Source organism: Nomascus leucogenys, chromosome 13 (genome assembly GCF_006542625.1).
Source record: "Nomascus leucogenys isolate Asia chromosome 13, Asia_NLE_v1, whole genome shotgun sequence".
NCBI classification, from domain to species: Eukaryota; Metazoa; Chordata; class Mammalia; order Primates; family Hylobatidae; genus Nomascus; species Nomascus leucogenys.
Genome location: NC_044393.1, coordinates 21,548,022 through 21,564,143, shown reverse-complemented (window position 1 = coordinate 21,564,143; position 16,122 = coordinate 21,548,022). Strand labels below are relative to the sequence as shown.

The following is a 16,122-nucleotide window of genomic DNA, read 5'->3' as shown; positions in this document are numbered from 1 at the left end:
AATATATTTATATAGCATATGTCACCTATCACGTAGATATAAGATACACACGCACGAGTAAACGCAGCAAAGTGTTTACACATGTTGAATCTACATGAGAGGTTTATAAGTCTCCTTTGTACTATTCTTTCAATTTTTCTAGCTTTGAAAATTTTCACAATAAAATCTTGGGCAAAAGGAGTACAGAAGCCACTGTATATAATATGTCTATCCGTGCCTAGCACAGTGTAGGTGCTCAATAAATAGCAGCCAAAGTGAGCTGCCAAGCAAAACCATCAACATGGTTTTCATCTTTCAAGGTGCAAGCGAACTGTGGTTTTGTCTGAGACATTTGTGGAGAAGGGAAAAATAAGGAATCTGTTTAGTCTGTTATGAACAGCTGCGACCCAAATGAAGCCATGGGGCTGAGCAGCCATGAGCTGCTCTCTGGTGCTGGATTTCTTCGCAGGCCCTCAAATGCACTGAGGTGCTGAAATTACAAATTCTGCAAATTCCCCAGAAGACAATTTTGTGGCACGGATGACAGCAGCATGAACTCAGCCATTCAGCCAACTCAATCCTAAAGGTTGCTTGCTGGCTCCCAGAGGGGGGTTTCAGTTAATCTGCTAGAGCCACGCTCTGGCCTCACCTTGTCCTTGAGGTGAACGAGTTACCCAGCCAACAGAAATGGTGCCTCCTCCCTCTTTAGAAAGAATGGAACCTAACCCTGGCATACAGCGGGGTTCCACACTGAGCCTCTCCTTCAGTCCAGTGGGTTTTGAGGCAGAGCCTCAGAATAGTTACAGAACTGAGGAATCATGTCTCGTATGTTGGTGTTTTTAGTATGATAATGTCCACACATCTCCATAGAGCAGGAATTGATGTTTTATTAATGATGTTTAATTAAAATTTAATTTCAAAGCATTCCTGCTCTCACGTTGTTTTGATAAAGGCTTTTTTTCTTGGTGACAGGAAGAAGAAAGAAAGAAGTTAAGGAATGCCTTAAAGCTGGACTTGGGGTTTGCTGAGGCACAGGGAGGTAATCCTCAGAGAGCAGCTCAAGGTGGGCAGAGCATCTTTAAAAAGGTGCCCTGAGCTGCTCCTTGGGAAAACCTTATTGTTCATCTCCTGAGTCCTGAATTTTCATCCTGATTTTCAGCGGTGACTTCTCCCTCTCTAATAACCAGGAATTCCCTGTGAATATGAGTCACTAAACCACCCTTTTGCCCTGACTCTGTTTCTCATGTCAGGCACCAAGCACACTGCCACTTTTGGAGTGTCTACAGTGTATTTCCTACAACCAGTTAGATTTCTAGATGTCTGGACATGTCTAGAGCTCTGAAGAGGTTTCCTAGGGGAGCTGGGGAGATTCTCAGTTGCCGGGGCTAGATGCTCCTTTGTGAATATTTTTTTTTTCTCCTGTAATTCACCACAAATGTAGTACCTTATAATATGCTGGGTATTAGTCCAATTTCTTTATATATCATCCCACTTAATGTGCACAAGAATCTATAAGATAGGCACTTTAATTATTCCTTTTTTGTTTGAGACAGTCTCGCTCTGTCACCCAGCTGGAGTACAGTGGCACTATCTCGGCTCACTGCAACCTCTACCTCCTGGGTTCAAGCGATTCTCCTGCCTCAGCCTCCTGAGTAGCTGGGACTACAGACACGTGCCACCACGCCCAGCTAATTTTTTGTATTTTTAGTAGAGACGGGGTTTCACCATGGTAGCCGGGATGGTCTGGATCTCCTGACCTCATGATCTGACCGCCTCGGCCTCCCAAAGTGCTGGGATTACAGGGTGAGCCACCACGTCTGGCCAATTAATTCCATTTTACAGATGAGGAAACCAAGGCACTAAGAGGTTACACAACTCGTTCAAGCATGCTTGGCTCCAGAGTGTACATTGTCTTAACAGTGCACAATTCTACCTGCTGGAGGAAGGGGCTACAGATTTCTGAAACAGTGAAGTCAGATCTAGGGAAATCTTCCTAGAACTGGAAGTTTTACAGAGTCTACTCCAAGGATGACCCCAAAGTCCAGTGTGTGGGGTCTGCAAAGAGGATGGCTATGAGGATGAACTGGAAGGGTATAAGGGAGGGATGGGGTTCATCAAAGCAGACTGTGTAAAACTTCCAGCTCTAGGATGGGACATGGGGGAAGTGAGAATTAGGGGCAGGGTGAGAAGAGGTTGGCACTATTTCCCTTATCTTCTCATGAGATTTTGTAGCTGAGAATGTCAATCTGGGTTCTACTCAGGGTCATGGCTCTGAGGTATTTAGAACTTGCTTAGATGAAAGAAAAGTGCTAGATCCTACTGAATCCCAGGAACACATAAAGAAAGAAAAAAATGAAGATGAAAAAAAGAAAACATGTACTACACAGAATTGCCACAGCAGAGGCTCTGTCTTCAAGTTCTAAGGCTAATCTGACATAAGCCGGGTATATTCTTCATGCAGCTGACAATGCCAGTGCTCTGGCTAGACCTTTCAGATCTCTTTATACCATTTTCGTGAAACTCTATCCTTTACCTGCACATGCAGAGAGACAAAAGTTACAGAAATTTTACCTCTGAATCTCTCCTCCCCATCCCAGACCCTAACTGTTGGCTGGGAGCTTCCTTGCCTAACTTAGGACATCTGTGATGCATGGCCCACCCTGAACAGTTCCCCGAAGGCTCAGGTTGCAGCCAGTTTTTGCTGGACTTGGCCAAAAGTTGCACCTTGGCTTTCTCCCCTTCTTTGTCCCACTTCCCTCACTCCCCTCCCAGTCTCCCCTGGGAAAACTTTCTTAATCAGTCACTTGCACATGAATCTTCATCTGAGTCTGATTCTCAGAAACTATCTAAAGCCATACCACAAGGCAAGAGGCAGCCTGGGCTGGCTGGAGGGGAAAGTGAAATATGGTCATGGGGAAGTGTTTCTTAGGTAAGCCCTGGAACTGGCGAATTCTATGCTATCACTAAGGTAACTGCGGTGAGCCTGGGAAGAAACATCCAAGTCAATCTGGGGCAATCAAGGAAAGCTTCCTGGAGGAAGTAACATTTGAGCAAAGACTTGAAAGTTCAATAGAGGTTTCCTTGCAAACATGGAGGACAGGTTATTCCAAGCAGGAGAAATGGCATGGGTAAGGGCAGAGATGCAGGAAAAGTTATGTGTTCTGGGTAAGGGCAGAGAGGCAGGAAAAGTTATGCGTTCTGGGTAAGGACAGAGAGGCAGGAAAAGTTATGTGTTCTAGCAGTAGTGTCCCTAGGTTCTTGGAGTCTCAAGTTATGAGGAAGATAAACTGCAGGAAGCACACCCATTAGAAACTTGTGGCGTGTGGAGGTGGGGTGGATTTGGGAGGGAGACATGGAGGCTCCTAGGCTGACTTTCAGGTCTCTATCTTGAGTTACTAGATGCAGTTCATTGAGATGAGGAACACAGGGAAAGTCAGTATAGAATTGGAGATTAGTTCATTTTCAGATACCTTGAGTTTGAGATGACTGTCATCCAGCCAGGTGAATATTCAGTTCTGGGTGCATCCAGTGTGTATGCTAAGCTTTTTATATGTATTTTCTGTTTTTAATTCTTACATAATTCAGCAATGTCTGACTTCCAAATTCACCATGTTTAAACAATGTGATACATGTTTTATCTTTCTGGAGGCATCAGTGCAGTCAAACCTTGGACAGAGAAGGTGGTTGATATAGTTTGGGTATTTGTCCCCTCCCAAATCTCATGTTGAACTATAATCTTCAATGCTGGAGGTGTGATTGGATCATGGAAGTGGATCCCTCATGGGTTGGTGCTGTCTTCGCGACAATGAGTGAATTCCCCGGAGATCTGGTTACGTGTGTGGCACCACCAATTTCTCTCTTGCACCTGCTTTGGCCACGTAGTGTGCCTGCTCCTACTTCACCTTCCACCATGAGTAAAAGCTCCTCAGCCTCCCCAGAAGCCAAGCTATGTCAGTGCTATGCTTTCTGTACAGCCTGCAGAACTGTGAGCCAATTAAACCTCCTTTCTTTATAAATTACCCAGTCTCCGGTGTTTTTTGTTTGTTTGTTTGTTTGTTTTTTGTAGAGATGGAATCTTACTCTGTTGCCTAGGCTGGAGTGCAATGGTGCGATCTCGGCTCACTGCAACCTCTGCCTCCCAAGTTCAAGCAATTCTCCAGCCTCAGCCTCCTGAGTAGCTGGGACTACAGGCACATGCCACCACGCCTGGTAATTTCTTTTGTATTTTAGTAGAGATGGGGTTTCACCATGTTGCCCAGGCTGGTCTCAAACTCCTGAGATAGGCAATCCACCTGCCTCAGCCTCCCAAAGTGCTAGGATTACAGGTATGAGTCACCACAACTGGCTGCAGGTATTTCTTTTTCTTTTTTTTCTTTTTTTTATTTTTTTATTTTTTTATTATACTTTAGGTTTTAGGGTACATGTGCACAATGTGCAGGTTTGTTACATATGTATCCCTGTGCCATGTTGATTTCCTGCACCCATTAACTCGTCATTTAGCATTAGGTATATCTCCTAATGCTGTCCCTCCCCCCTCCCCCCACCCCACAACAGTCCCTGGAATGTGATGTTCCCCTTCCTGTGTCCATGAGTTCTCATTGTTCAATTCCCACCTATGAGTGAGAACATGCGGTGTTTGGTTTTTTGTCCTTGCGATAGTTTACTGAGAATGATGTTTTCCAGTTTCATCCATGTCCCTACAAAGGACACGAACTCATCATTTTTTATGGCTGCATAGTATTCCATGGTGTATATGTGCCACATTTTCTTAATCCAGTCTATCGTTGATGGACATTTGGGTTGGTTCCAACTCTTTGCTATTGTGAATAGTGCCGCAATAAACATACGTGTGCATGTGTCTTTATAGCAGCATGATTTATAGTCCTTTGGGTATATACCCAGTAATGGGATGGCTGGGTCAAATGGTATTTCTAGTTCTAGATCCCTGAGGAATCGCCACACTGACTTCCACAATGGTTGAACTAGTTTACAGTCCCACCAACAGTCTAAAAGTGTTCCTATTTCTCCACATCCTCTCCAGCACCTGTTGTTTCCTGTTTTTTTAATGATGGCCATTCTAACTGGTGTGAGATGGTATCTCACTGTGGTTTTGATTTGCATTTCTCTGATGGCCAGTGATGATGGGCATTTCTTCATGTGTTTTTTGGCTGCATAAAAGCTGAAACTGGATCCCTTCCTTACACCTTATACAAAAATTAATTCAAAATGGATTAAAGACTTAAATGTTAGACCTAAAATCATTAAAATCCTACAAGAAAACCTAGGCAATACCATTCAGGACATAGGCGTGGGCAAGGACTTCATGTCTAAAACACCAAAAGCAATGGCAACAAAAGCCAAAATTGACAAATGGGATCTAATGAAACTAAAGAGCTTCTGCACAGCAAAAGAAACTACCATCAGAGTGAATAGGCAACCTACAGAATGGGAGAAAATTTTTGCAACCTACTCATCTGACAAAGGAATAATATCCAGAATCTACAATGAACTCAAACAAATTTACAAGAAAAAAACAAACAACCCCATCAAAAGGTGGGCAAAGGACATGAACAGACACTTCTCAAAAGGTATTTCTTTATAGCAATGCAAGAATGGTCTAATAGACTGGTATAAAGCAAGAGGAGGGATGGGGGTACAAAAGGGCCAAAGCTGAGTGCATGTCTATGGCAGAGCTGCCACTGTGATGGGAAAAGCACTCCCTGGAGGTGTGCAATTCACAGTTTACATAGTCCTTCATTGAAGACCTTAGAAAAGAAAGGTGTGTGTGAGGGAATTAAAAATGTAGGAAAAATAAAAGCCTCATAACTGACTGCCATGGCCCTGTGAATAGATTCAATATCCCCATTCCCATGTAAGCTCTCCCTCCTTGCTCACCGTCTTCCTCAGTCTGCACCACCAGCTCCTCGCTCTCCATTCGGCCCTCAGGGTTAGACAGCAGGAGTCGCAGCCGGATGGTCATGAAGGGGCGCAGGCCTCGCAGGGTGTAGTGGGAGGAGGTCTGGATGACCTCCTCAGCCTCGTACTGCTGCTGGTTGAACACATACTGGTACTGCACGGTGAGGTTGTAGCTATGGCAGCGGGTCACCGTGTAGCCGAAAGGCTCCCACTGCAGGGTCAGCTGCCGGGCTCGGATGTCTACGATTTCCACATTCTGTGGGCCATGCACCGGATCTGCAAGACATGCAGGCAAGAAACAACGGCTCTGAAGAGACCATCAGGAAGCTGGGGTGCATATTCTGCTACAACAGGGAACACAGCTTTTCCAAACATATCTCCACCATTCAATCACTGCCGTTATGATTTTTGACACAGGCAATATAATTTAGAGAACTTTTTTCTTTACATCAATCTCCCTTGTCTTATTTAAATACATGCATCTAATAAAAAACATAAATATATAAAAGGAAAACATCATAAATAAATGTTAACCATAAAAATAAATGTGAAATTGTTAAATTCTTACGGGTGCATCAAAGTGCCACTGAAAACCTTCTTGGTACCACACACAGCACACTCCTCGCTTCTGGGATATGCTTATTTAGATGGCTGCTGAGAGCTGACCTGCCTCTTTATACTGAATTCAGCCCCAGCCTGTCCCCTTGGAGGTCAGCCTCTCCTCTTCAGCCAACAACATCCAGATGCACAAGCTGGAAACTGAATCACAGCCTCAACCCCCAACACCCAGTTTATCCATGCGGTCATCATGACCCATTAACCGTGCTTTACCATTTCCTCTCCTTTCCTTGACTACACAGTTCATCATTTCCTAACCTCCTACAACACTCTTCTACCCCTCTTTGTCTCCCCTGGCCCCTCTGGGAACATCATTCTAAAAGCTAATCTGAGCATGCCTTCTCACCCTAATGCTGTCTCCCACTCCATGCCTCCTATTGATCTTGGTCCCAGATCACCATACATAACATTGTCTATGTCTAATTTTATTAGGAATATTCTATTTATACTTTACGCACATTAAATAGATTTTTTTCTTATATAAAACAGGTTATAACAAACATGATGTTTTTCAAAAACCCTGACGTGTAAAGCTCATTTTATGTTGAGGTTTAGGCATTTGTCTTTGGGGTGGCTTGTTTTGTTTGAGATGGGAGTCTGACTCTGTCTCCCAGGCTGGCGTGCAGTGGCATGACCAGAGTTCATCCCAGCCTCAAACTCCTAGGCTCAAGCAATCATGATCCTCTAGCCTCAGCCTCACATGTAGGTGGGCCTACACCATGCTTGGCTAAGTTTTTATTTTTATTTTTTCACATATGGGGTCTCTCTATGTTGCCCAGGCTGGTCTCAAACTCCTGGGCTCAAGCGATCCTCCTGCCTTGGCTTCCCAAAGTGATGGGATTGCAGGCACCATCCACCATGCCTGGCTCTTGGGTCAGGCATTTGTTATGGTAGAAACATAACTTCTCATGTGATAGATATCCCCAGAAATTCTTGTGTCAGACTTTCTTATCTGGGAGGAGTTAGGCACAGGCTAGAGATTAAATCAGTACTTCTCCCCATACCTACAGGACTTTGCCCAATTATGTATCCTCTTTGGGTCCACTTTTTATTTGATTTGTAAAATGATGATAATAATAGTAGCTAACCTCATGGTAGGGGGAAGGGGAAGTTAGATGAGATGTTTGTAAAGCGGTTAGAATTCAAACTTAATAAGCACTCTACGTATGATAACTGGGGTGTGTTGTTTGTTTTGCAGTAATAGTAATAATATATATGTAATAGTAATAATAATAGTGTTCCACATGCTGTGTCTATCTTGAATGCCTTGTGAGCGGCAGTGCTGGGAGCACCCTTATGCAAAAGGATGGACTAGGGTTCCATCATTGCTCCAACCCCCTCAGAGCATTTAGGGGTAAGGCTACATCTGCACCGATGCAGCAATAAGAAAGAGGGGGTGCTATTGGTGCTAGTTGATCTGTCCCTATGGGGAAAATGTCCTGTAATTTGTGTCAGAGTCTTACCAAGGAACATAGTTCACAGGAATGTCAGGGAACCTGGCAAGCCAGCACAGAGCTGTCCACGTGGCTGCAGGAGTGAGGGTCTTGAGGATAGTGGGCAGCCCTGGCCCTTGATCAACTGAGGAATTCATGGTCACTCTTACAGCCCAATTATTCATGCTCACAGGTCCTTTGGGCAAAGCAGAGCCAGCATCCCCAAATCAAATGGGTGACTCTGAGAATGTGACACTGAGCAAGCTGTTGCTGAGGGCCTACTGTGGAACGGAAGGTGAAGTGTGGTCCCTGTAGTTGGGGATTATGATTGGGTGGGGTTGCGGCTGCTGGGTAAACATCTCGCAGTGGTACCGACTGCAATGAGAGCAGATGTACAGGCACACAGAGAGCAATAAATGGCTTGCCTGGGAAGCCCCGAGCATCCCCACCAGCGTTGCCTAGCTGGGGCCTGTCCACTTGTCCAGGTGCCAGAACTCTCCTGGCAGAGAGCCACTGCCCCTGCTCAGGGCCTCTTCAACACGCCTCCCCTGGGTTTGCCCTCCAAAATGATGCCAAGCCCCAATACAACACTCACCCACATGGCGTTCTCACCTCCCTCCTGAGGCAGGGAGAAGAGGAACACTTAAGACCCATTTAAACCCAAGGCTAAGACCACATTTTATTGAACATCTTAAAATGTACCATATCCCATGTTAAATATAATTTTTGAGATCTTTATTATGGCCTTAACCCAAAACAAAACTATAAAAACAAAACACCATTGATGGAGCCGTAGACACAAGTGCTGGCTCTATCTTCTGAACCATCTTATGACCCTAGGAGGGAAGGATGGCCCATCCCACGTTACAGATGAATAACCTGAGGTCCAGAAGTGTGCAGGAATTTGTACAGAGTAGCAAGGCCAGCAGGTGACAAAGTGCGGTTTTGAACTTGTGTCTGCCTGACCCCACATGTAGTGTGCAAAGTAAAAACTCTCTGTAAGTTATCAGTTGCACTCTCTATGTTGAAAATCTCACTACCTGGGGGGAAGGCATATCACTAGCTCTGTCCTAGAGGAAACCAAAGCTCTTTGAGACAAAATGATTGGACTAAAGCCACAGAGTGAGAGGCACAGCCAAGATATGAGGTAGGCCAGAGTCAAAAACCTGTGTTTTCTCAGCACCTTGACGCCACCGGAGACTGAGACCAGGGAAAGAACATAAATATGAGGCATGTCGCCTTCATCAGAAGTCTGGGGAGACTTGAAGAGAATATTGAGAGAAAGCCAAAATACTATAAGGCAAAAATGACTTGGGTCTCAGGAGCCCAGGACCTGCGGGAGAGCGTGGTACAGTGATGTAAACACATTTAGTGCAAAGCTGACCGCTGGCCTTTTGATCCCTGGCCTCCATTCTCCCTGGAGCTCACCTCTGGAGGTGTGCAGATACACACATTTCTGCTCCTCTTAAAGGAGTAAACAGGAGCATCTTTTTAAAGAAGACAAGGATATTGTGATCTTGCCACACAGCAAAGAGACTCTTCCAGACCAGGAAAGTTGGGATACAGGAAAAGTCACTTGTTCCCTCTTGTGCATGTGTGACTGTCACGGCGGGCCCCAGGTACAGTGCTGCTGACTAGAGCGTGGCTTGAAGCGAGACTCTGGCACTCACTATCTGGGTGACCTCGGGCAAGGGCACTTCATCGCTGAGCCTCCATCTCCTCATCTATAAAGTGGAAATTATTACACTAGTCTCAAAAGGCTGTTAATGAGCATAAAATGAACTGTAGAGAGAGAGAAAATTGCCTTTGCCTAACAGTAGGTACTCCTCTTAGAGAGAATTGCCTTTCTTGGAGAAATGCCTTTGGAAGCTTGTGTGAGGTAGAAGCTGCATTCTTGGGGCCTCAGTATCACGCTGAGACTCCAGTGGAAGAGAAAAATAAACCCACTGGGGGCTTGGATAGAATAAGAGAGGCGTGAGGGTGAACAAGTGGCAGAATATTGGGTGAAGCCCAATATGATCACTCCCCAAGTGATTTTTAGATCTCCAGCAAGGCCCTCAAAATACAACAAAGAAGTTTGCTGTGCCTGGATCTCCTGTGGGTTCTAGAAAGGACTGAGGTCTGCATGCCTTGGGCTTAATAAGATACCACGTGGGAACACAGGGACCAGAGGCAAAGGAACCTTGGAAAATGTGCTCATGTGTGTTACTGAAATCTTGGGAGATGATTTTGGGGGTTCTACTGGCTATGAAAATTCAGAGATTCAAGGAAATCTGTTTGTATTCCAAAGGCAAGAAGGACTCTGGTGAACCTAGAGATTCGGTACCTGCAGGTGAAAGCATTTTGTAAATCTGAGAACTCGCATTCAGGAAAGGGAAAGACAATGGCTCTTAAGTAGCAACTCTGGGCTAGGTGCTACCCTTAGCACTTGTGTCCTAAAAACAATTCGATGGTATAGGAAGTTGAGACTCAGTGAAGAGATGTAACTTACCCAGGGCCACACGGCCGAGCCCCCCATTCTCTGGGCTCCCATGAATGGGTCAGTTACACATGTATACACACAAGCCTGTCCCGAACATGTGCAAAATCACAGATGGGTCTGGGATAAGAATACACATTTTAGTCTGTGGCCCCTTCCCCCTTCTCCTTCCACCCAACTGCATCTCCTCCTACAGGGGGCCTCACATGTATGTGTGCAGTGACCTCAGTTCTCAGGTGCAAGCTCTGTCCACTTCCCCCAGACATCCGTTCTTTGGTCATGGCACTTTGCACTGTTGTCCAACACACTTAGCATTTGTCACACTGCCCAGGAATTGCTTGTTCATGTGTTTGTCTCCCCTCTCGGGCTGCAACAGACCATGTTCTGTTTGCCAGCAACCTCAGAACGTGGCACAGGGTCTGTCAAGGGGCAGTTCCTGTGAGATGAACAGATGGTGACCTGTTCTTGGGAACTGAGCTGAGACTCTCTGTTTCCACAGTCCTTGTCCTGTCCCCTTTGGCATGTCAGCCGGGTCTTTAAGGGTTTTTTTTTTTTTTTTTTTTTTTTTTGCATTCAAGCAAGAGAATATCCTGAAATCCTATTCAATGGAAACTAGGTTTTAGAGTGTGATGGAAGCATTCATGCTTTCAGTCTGACCCCTCTAAACCTCATCTGCCAAACCCAGCTTCTGCTGGGTAATTGCCTGCAGCATGGAGAATCTGGGGTTTACATTTGGGTTGGTGCAAACAAGTTGGAAATTGCTAAGAAAGCCTTGTGTGTGCAGTGGAGATTGGTTTGTTGAATTTACATCCCCCGTGTAAATACAGCCAAGCCTAGAGCCTATGGTTTCTGCCTCCAGATAAAGCCTTGTCTGTATGACCTTCTTGATTAACAGCCCACAGGCCAAGAAGATGGCAAACGGTGTGAAGAGTGTGGCTTGTCTGGGAAGCTGGAAAACCATCCTCCGATTGAAAATCAAAGTGGCTCTACATCTGGATGTACTTTCTGTATGCTCTTAGACTAGACAACAGTGGCCTTGTCCTATGCCCTGTACTTTAGAGAGCCACTTTGGCCCACTCCAGACTGTGCCCTCTTCTCGGAGCAAGGGATCAGGGGGCCAATGGGCTGTCCAAAGGACCTGGTTCTGTCCTCTCCCTTCTGGTCCAGGCTCCACATATATGACACCCTAGAATTCCCTGCCCAGAGGCCCTACACTCAGTTTCTTCCCTTGTTCTGTCCTTCCTGTGAGTGGCCGTTGGCCCAAGGATGGCCAAAGGATGGCTGTCTGGGGGAAGTGGACAGAACTTGCACCTGAGGACTGAGGTTGCTGTGCACACACATATGTGGGGCCCTTGTGGGGAGAGATGTGGTTGGGTGAAAGGAGAAGGGGGAAGGGGCCACGGGCTGACATTTTTATTCTTATCCCAGATCCTGTGATTACGCACATGTTAGGGACAGGCTTGTGTGCAGGCATGTGTGACTGACCCACTCAGGTTTTCAGAAGCTTCTCCATTCTTACTGCGGACTCAGGAAGGCAGGGTGGTCCTCCTCACCTCTGAACCCTGCTCCTCTTTCTACATCAGCTCTTATTAAAGCACCATGTCCATCCTGAAGTACCATTTTCATTCTAATACCCGAGCCCACCCTGCAACAGGTACCTTCCTGCCCCCAAATGCCCCTGAGTCATTTTCCACTTCTCACTTATCAAATCCTGTATTCTTAAAGCAAAGCAAGGGATTATAAATGCCTTCACACCTCCATGCCTCTGCCCAGCTATTTCCTCTGCTTGGGATGCCACCAACAAATCCTCATTCAATATTTTCAAGGCCCAGCTCCAATGCCACCCTTTACTTGTGACTTTCTCTAACAGTCTCCCTTGCCCATAATTAATGCCTCGATGACATTTTTTTTCCTTAACATGCTATCATATGTCTCCCATAGCTCTTATCAGACTTCAGGGTTATTGTTCATATGTTTGGTTCATGTTCACCTCCACTGCCAACCTGTGAGACCCTAGATCTCCTCATTTTATAACTATAACATACAGCTGCTGAATAAACGAATTAAGTACATAAATGAATAAATCTAGGAAGTAGTGATAGCTGAAGACCAAACCACCCGAATTTAGGTGCTAATACAGGGCAGGGGAAAAGCAATAAGTAGAGGGTTGAATCAGGATCTCTTTACACTCCAATTGTTAAGGGTAATCATGTGGCTAAGTCAGAATTGGCTCCCTTTTCTGTCCTGTATGGACTCGGCCTCCATCCCTCCTGTCAAAGGCAATAGCTGTAGAATCTTCTAATGACCTTAATCAAGGCAGAACATCTTATTAAAAAAGAAGCAGCAAAACAGATTTTCAATTCATGAATTTGCTACATATTCATCTTTGCATGTGGAGTTGGCTGTAGCATATGTACTGTTCAAAGTTGAACCTAAATTGAGATAATTTGGGGTATGGGGCTGAAAATGTGGAGGTGGATAGCTTGTATGTAAAATTAATTTTTTATCCATTTGGAGATGCAATTTGAATTCTTTTCAAATTAAATTGCAATGGAGTCCTAGGCAGCTGGAAACATTATTGCCAAAATAATTTGATACTGCAAGAGCAGAAATATGTTGACAGATAGTTTGATGTGACCATTAATTTGCACTTTCTGCATGGAAATGATACACGAAGGGAATAAAAAGGTAAGGGGAACAAAAATAAAATCCATCTTCTTTCCAGCATCATCCAAACCCACTCTCTTATTTTCTACCACCTCTTCTAATTTATTGCAGATATTTGGTGGACAAGAATTTGTTGAATACTAGTTCACTATTCCTAAACCGAAAATCTAAAATCTGAAATATTTCAAAATCTGAAACTTTCTGAGTACCAGCATGATGCTCAAAAGAAATGCTCGTGGAAATATTTCAAATTTCAGATTTTCAATATCGGGGATGTTTGACTGGTAAGTATAACACAAATCTTCCAAAATCTGAAACATTTCTGGTTCCAATCATTTCAGATAAGGGATATTCAGCCTGTATTATCATAGGTATCTTATAAATATAAGCAAGCATAGGAATCCACGAGCTCCATTTGCAGATGCTGGTAATTCCACAATATAGAAGCACTACATCCTACTTGTGCTGATGATTAGAATCACCTGAAGCTGGAGCATGTCACTTTGTGATAAGGCAACTCGGTTGCTACCCTCCTATAGCAATGCCACAGAGAAGGTAATCCATTCACGTGTTCATTGTCTCATTTCTTAATTGAGAACTACTCACTGAGCATGGAGGCATCATGACACGGGGAAAAGAACATTGGTTCTGTGATCACCTGAACCTAAGCACATCACTTACCCTACCTGTGTCTGTGCCTTATTTTTCTCATGTAGGAAATGTAGATGATACTCCCTCACTCTTAGGGCTATGAGGTGAATTAAGAAGACAATATATTCCAGAGTCTTGGATGGTACTAGACACAGTTGCATTCCCTCAAACCCAGAGTGGGAGGTGAGACAGAACAGCCACTGAGACAAACAGGGGTTGTGGAGGTTTCTGTGGATCTCTGACCTGGTTCTGAGTCTAGTTGACTAGTGGACTCATTCTTTTAACCAACTATAGTTTAGTGTTAGAAAGCTTCCATTAATGCCCTTGCAGTTATTGCTGTATCTACTCCTTCCATTCTACATATATATCCTTAACCTCTGAGATGGGCCAGGCATTAGGGATGTAGGTGAATGGGACACTTTCTTGCCTTTGTGAAACTCATGCTAGGGGGATGAAATAATTTTGAAAGATGATATGATGAAGCTTGATAAGTCTTTTGCAGGGGAAGTATTGGGCTTCTGGACAATAGACACAGTATAGCACTGAAACTCATCTAAGCCAATTTGATGATGACGCATGCACAACCCTGACATTCTTTATCATAGAAACCAAAGCCATTAAAGAAATTTAAGGTGAGCGAGGGTTAACGATTCCCCAACAACTGCATTATTAGATGATAATAAAAGCAAGCCTCTGGCCAAATTCTACTATACAGATGGACACATTATACAAGCATTTATTAGCAAATGGGCACAAAGGAGCTCAAACAATCTATTTCATAAAGTTCATGAAGTCCCAGCAATAGATGGGGTTACTATTTTTCATGAAAGGTTCATCTGAGGCAAGTACAACAATAAGGCAGAAGTTGGCAAGCTTTTTTTTTTTTAAGGGCCAGACAGTAAATATTTAAGGTTTTGCACCTTTGCAGGTTAGATAGTCTCTGTTGCATCTTTCCATCTCTGCTATTATAGTGCAAACGTAGCCACAGACAACATGTACACAAAATAGGTGTGGCTGAGTTTCAATAAATGTTTATTCACAAAAAGTTAGAACCTTAGGCTATAGCATGCTTACTCTTGTTATGGAGGTAAAATAAATGACTATGATTGTCACTTTAGGCAGCCAGTAATCCTCCTAATCTCATGGCTAACACAGTACTGTTTAGGAATCAAGGTTTTGACACCATCCCTAAGGTCGAAGACTAGAGGTCTTACAGGATTATTTTTTATAATGTACTTCTGGAGAGTATTTTAAAACAATTTTGGCCAACCCACATAGTTTAAATACCTTTCATTTCACCAATTAGAATTTACTTGTAACATTTATTATGCTAGTCCACAGGCTCTTGATTTCAAACACAGCAATCAATTTCTAATATTTAGTTTGCTAATTAGCAAAATGGAGGTTGTTGATCAAGATATGGTATCAGAATAGCTGGGAAAATAGGCGTGTACTCATCACATCTGGTTAGTTTTTTTTTTATTTTTTTTAGAGGCAAGCATCTCACTATTTGCCCAAGCTGGTCTCGAAATCCTGGCCTCAAGTGATCCTCCCACCTCAGCCAGGGAGACAGAGCAAGACCATGTCTCTAAAAGAAAAAACTATACACACACACACACACACACACACACACACACGTGCATGTATATATATGGTTATCATATGTTATTTTGATATATGATATCAAAAGCATGTGGTGTACTTAGAGTTGTCTCTGAGGTATGGGTTCTTGACTGCAACACTAGCATACTTCCCTAAATGGTGTGTTCTTGATTGTAAGGCTCTCAATACTGGTACTAGCTCTCAATAGCTTGACCAATACAACTCACCCATCACACCCCACTGTGTAAGCTTAAATATTTGAGATAAATTACCAACAATGTAATATTTAGTCTAGAGACCAAGAATTCTTTCCTGAAAAAGGGGTCTTGGGCAAAGGATGGATAGGATTAAACCAGGTAAAGGGGAAGAATGTGTACAGGAGAGGACAAGAGAGGGAGAAAAGGGAGTGGGAAGGTTAAGCCCCAGATAAAGGAGGCAGCACGCTTAAAGTCTAAGAGACAACAGCAAGGAGGCTAATGGCCACGGAGATTGCCATGCTTGAGTGGACAGTCCACAAGAGCAAGAATCCTTGCCTTTCACCACACATGCACACCCCATACAGTGATGTGCTAGGCCAGTCTGGGTGTTACACTTTGGTCCTCCTACCATCCCTAAGAAGAAAATGAGGACAACAACTAGGGCAGCTGTAACAGTACGATAAGAGTATTCTTTGCCAAAAGTAAAGCACTGGACAGTCATTTGTTTTGTATTAGAGTTTCTACCATGTGCTGATAACTATACTGGATGTAGGAGTGAACCAAACAGGCAAAAACCCTC

General features: G+C 44.1%; 1 protein-coding gene across 4 annotated transcripts in view; it reads right to left on the bottom strand.

Moving 5' to 3' along the window:
- PTPRT (protein tyrosine phosphatase receptor type T) overlaps positions 1-16,122 on the bottom strand; it is a 1,129,549-nt gene that overhangs the window by 395,851 nt on the left and 717,576 nt on the right. For all 4 annotated transcript variants that reach the window (XM_030825446.1, XM_030825445.1, XM_030825447.1 and 1 more), the window contains exon 8: positions 5,875-6,171. In XM_030825446.1, coding sequence (XP_030681306.1) covers positions 5,875-6,171 — 297 coding nt within the window. The remainder of the gene's footprint in view (positions 1-5,874; positions 6,172-16,122) is intronic.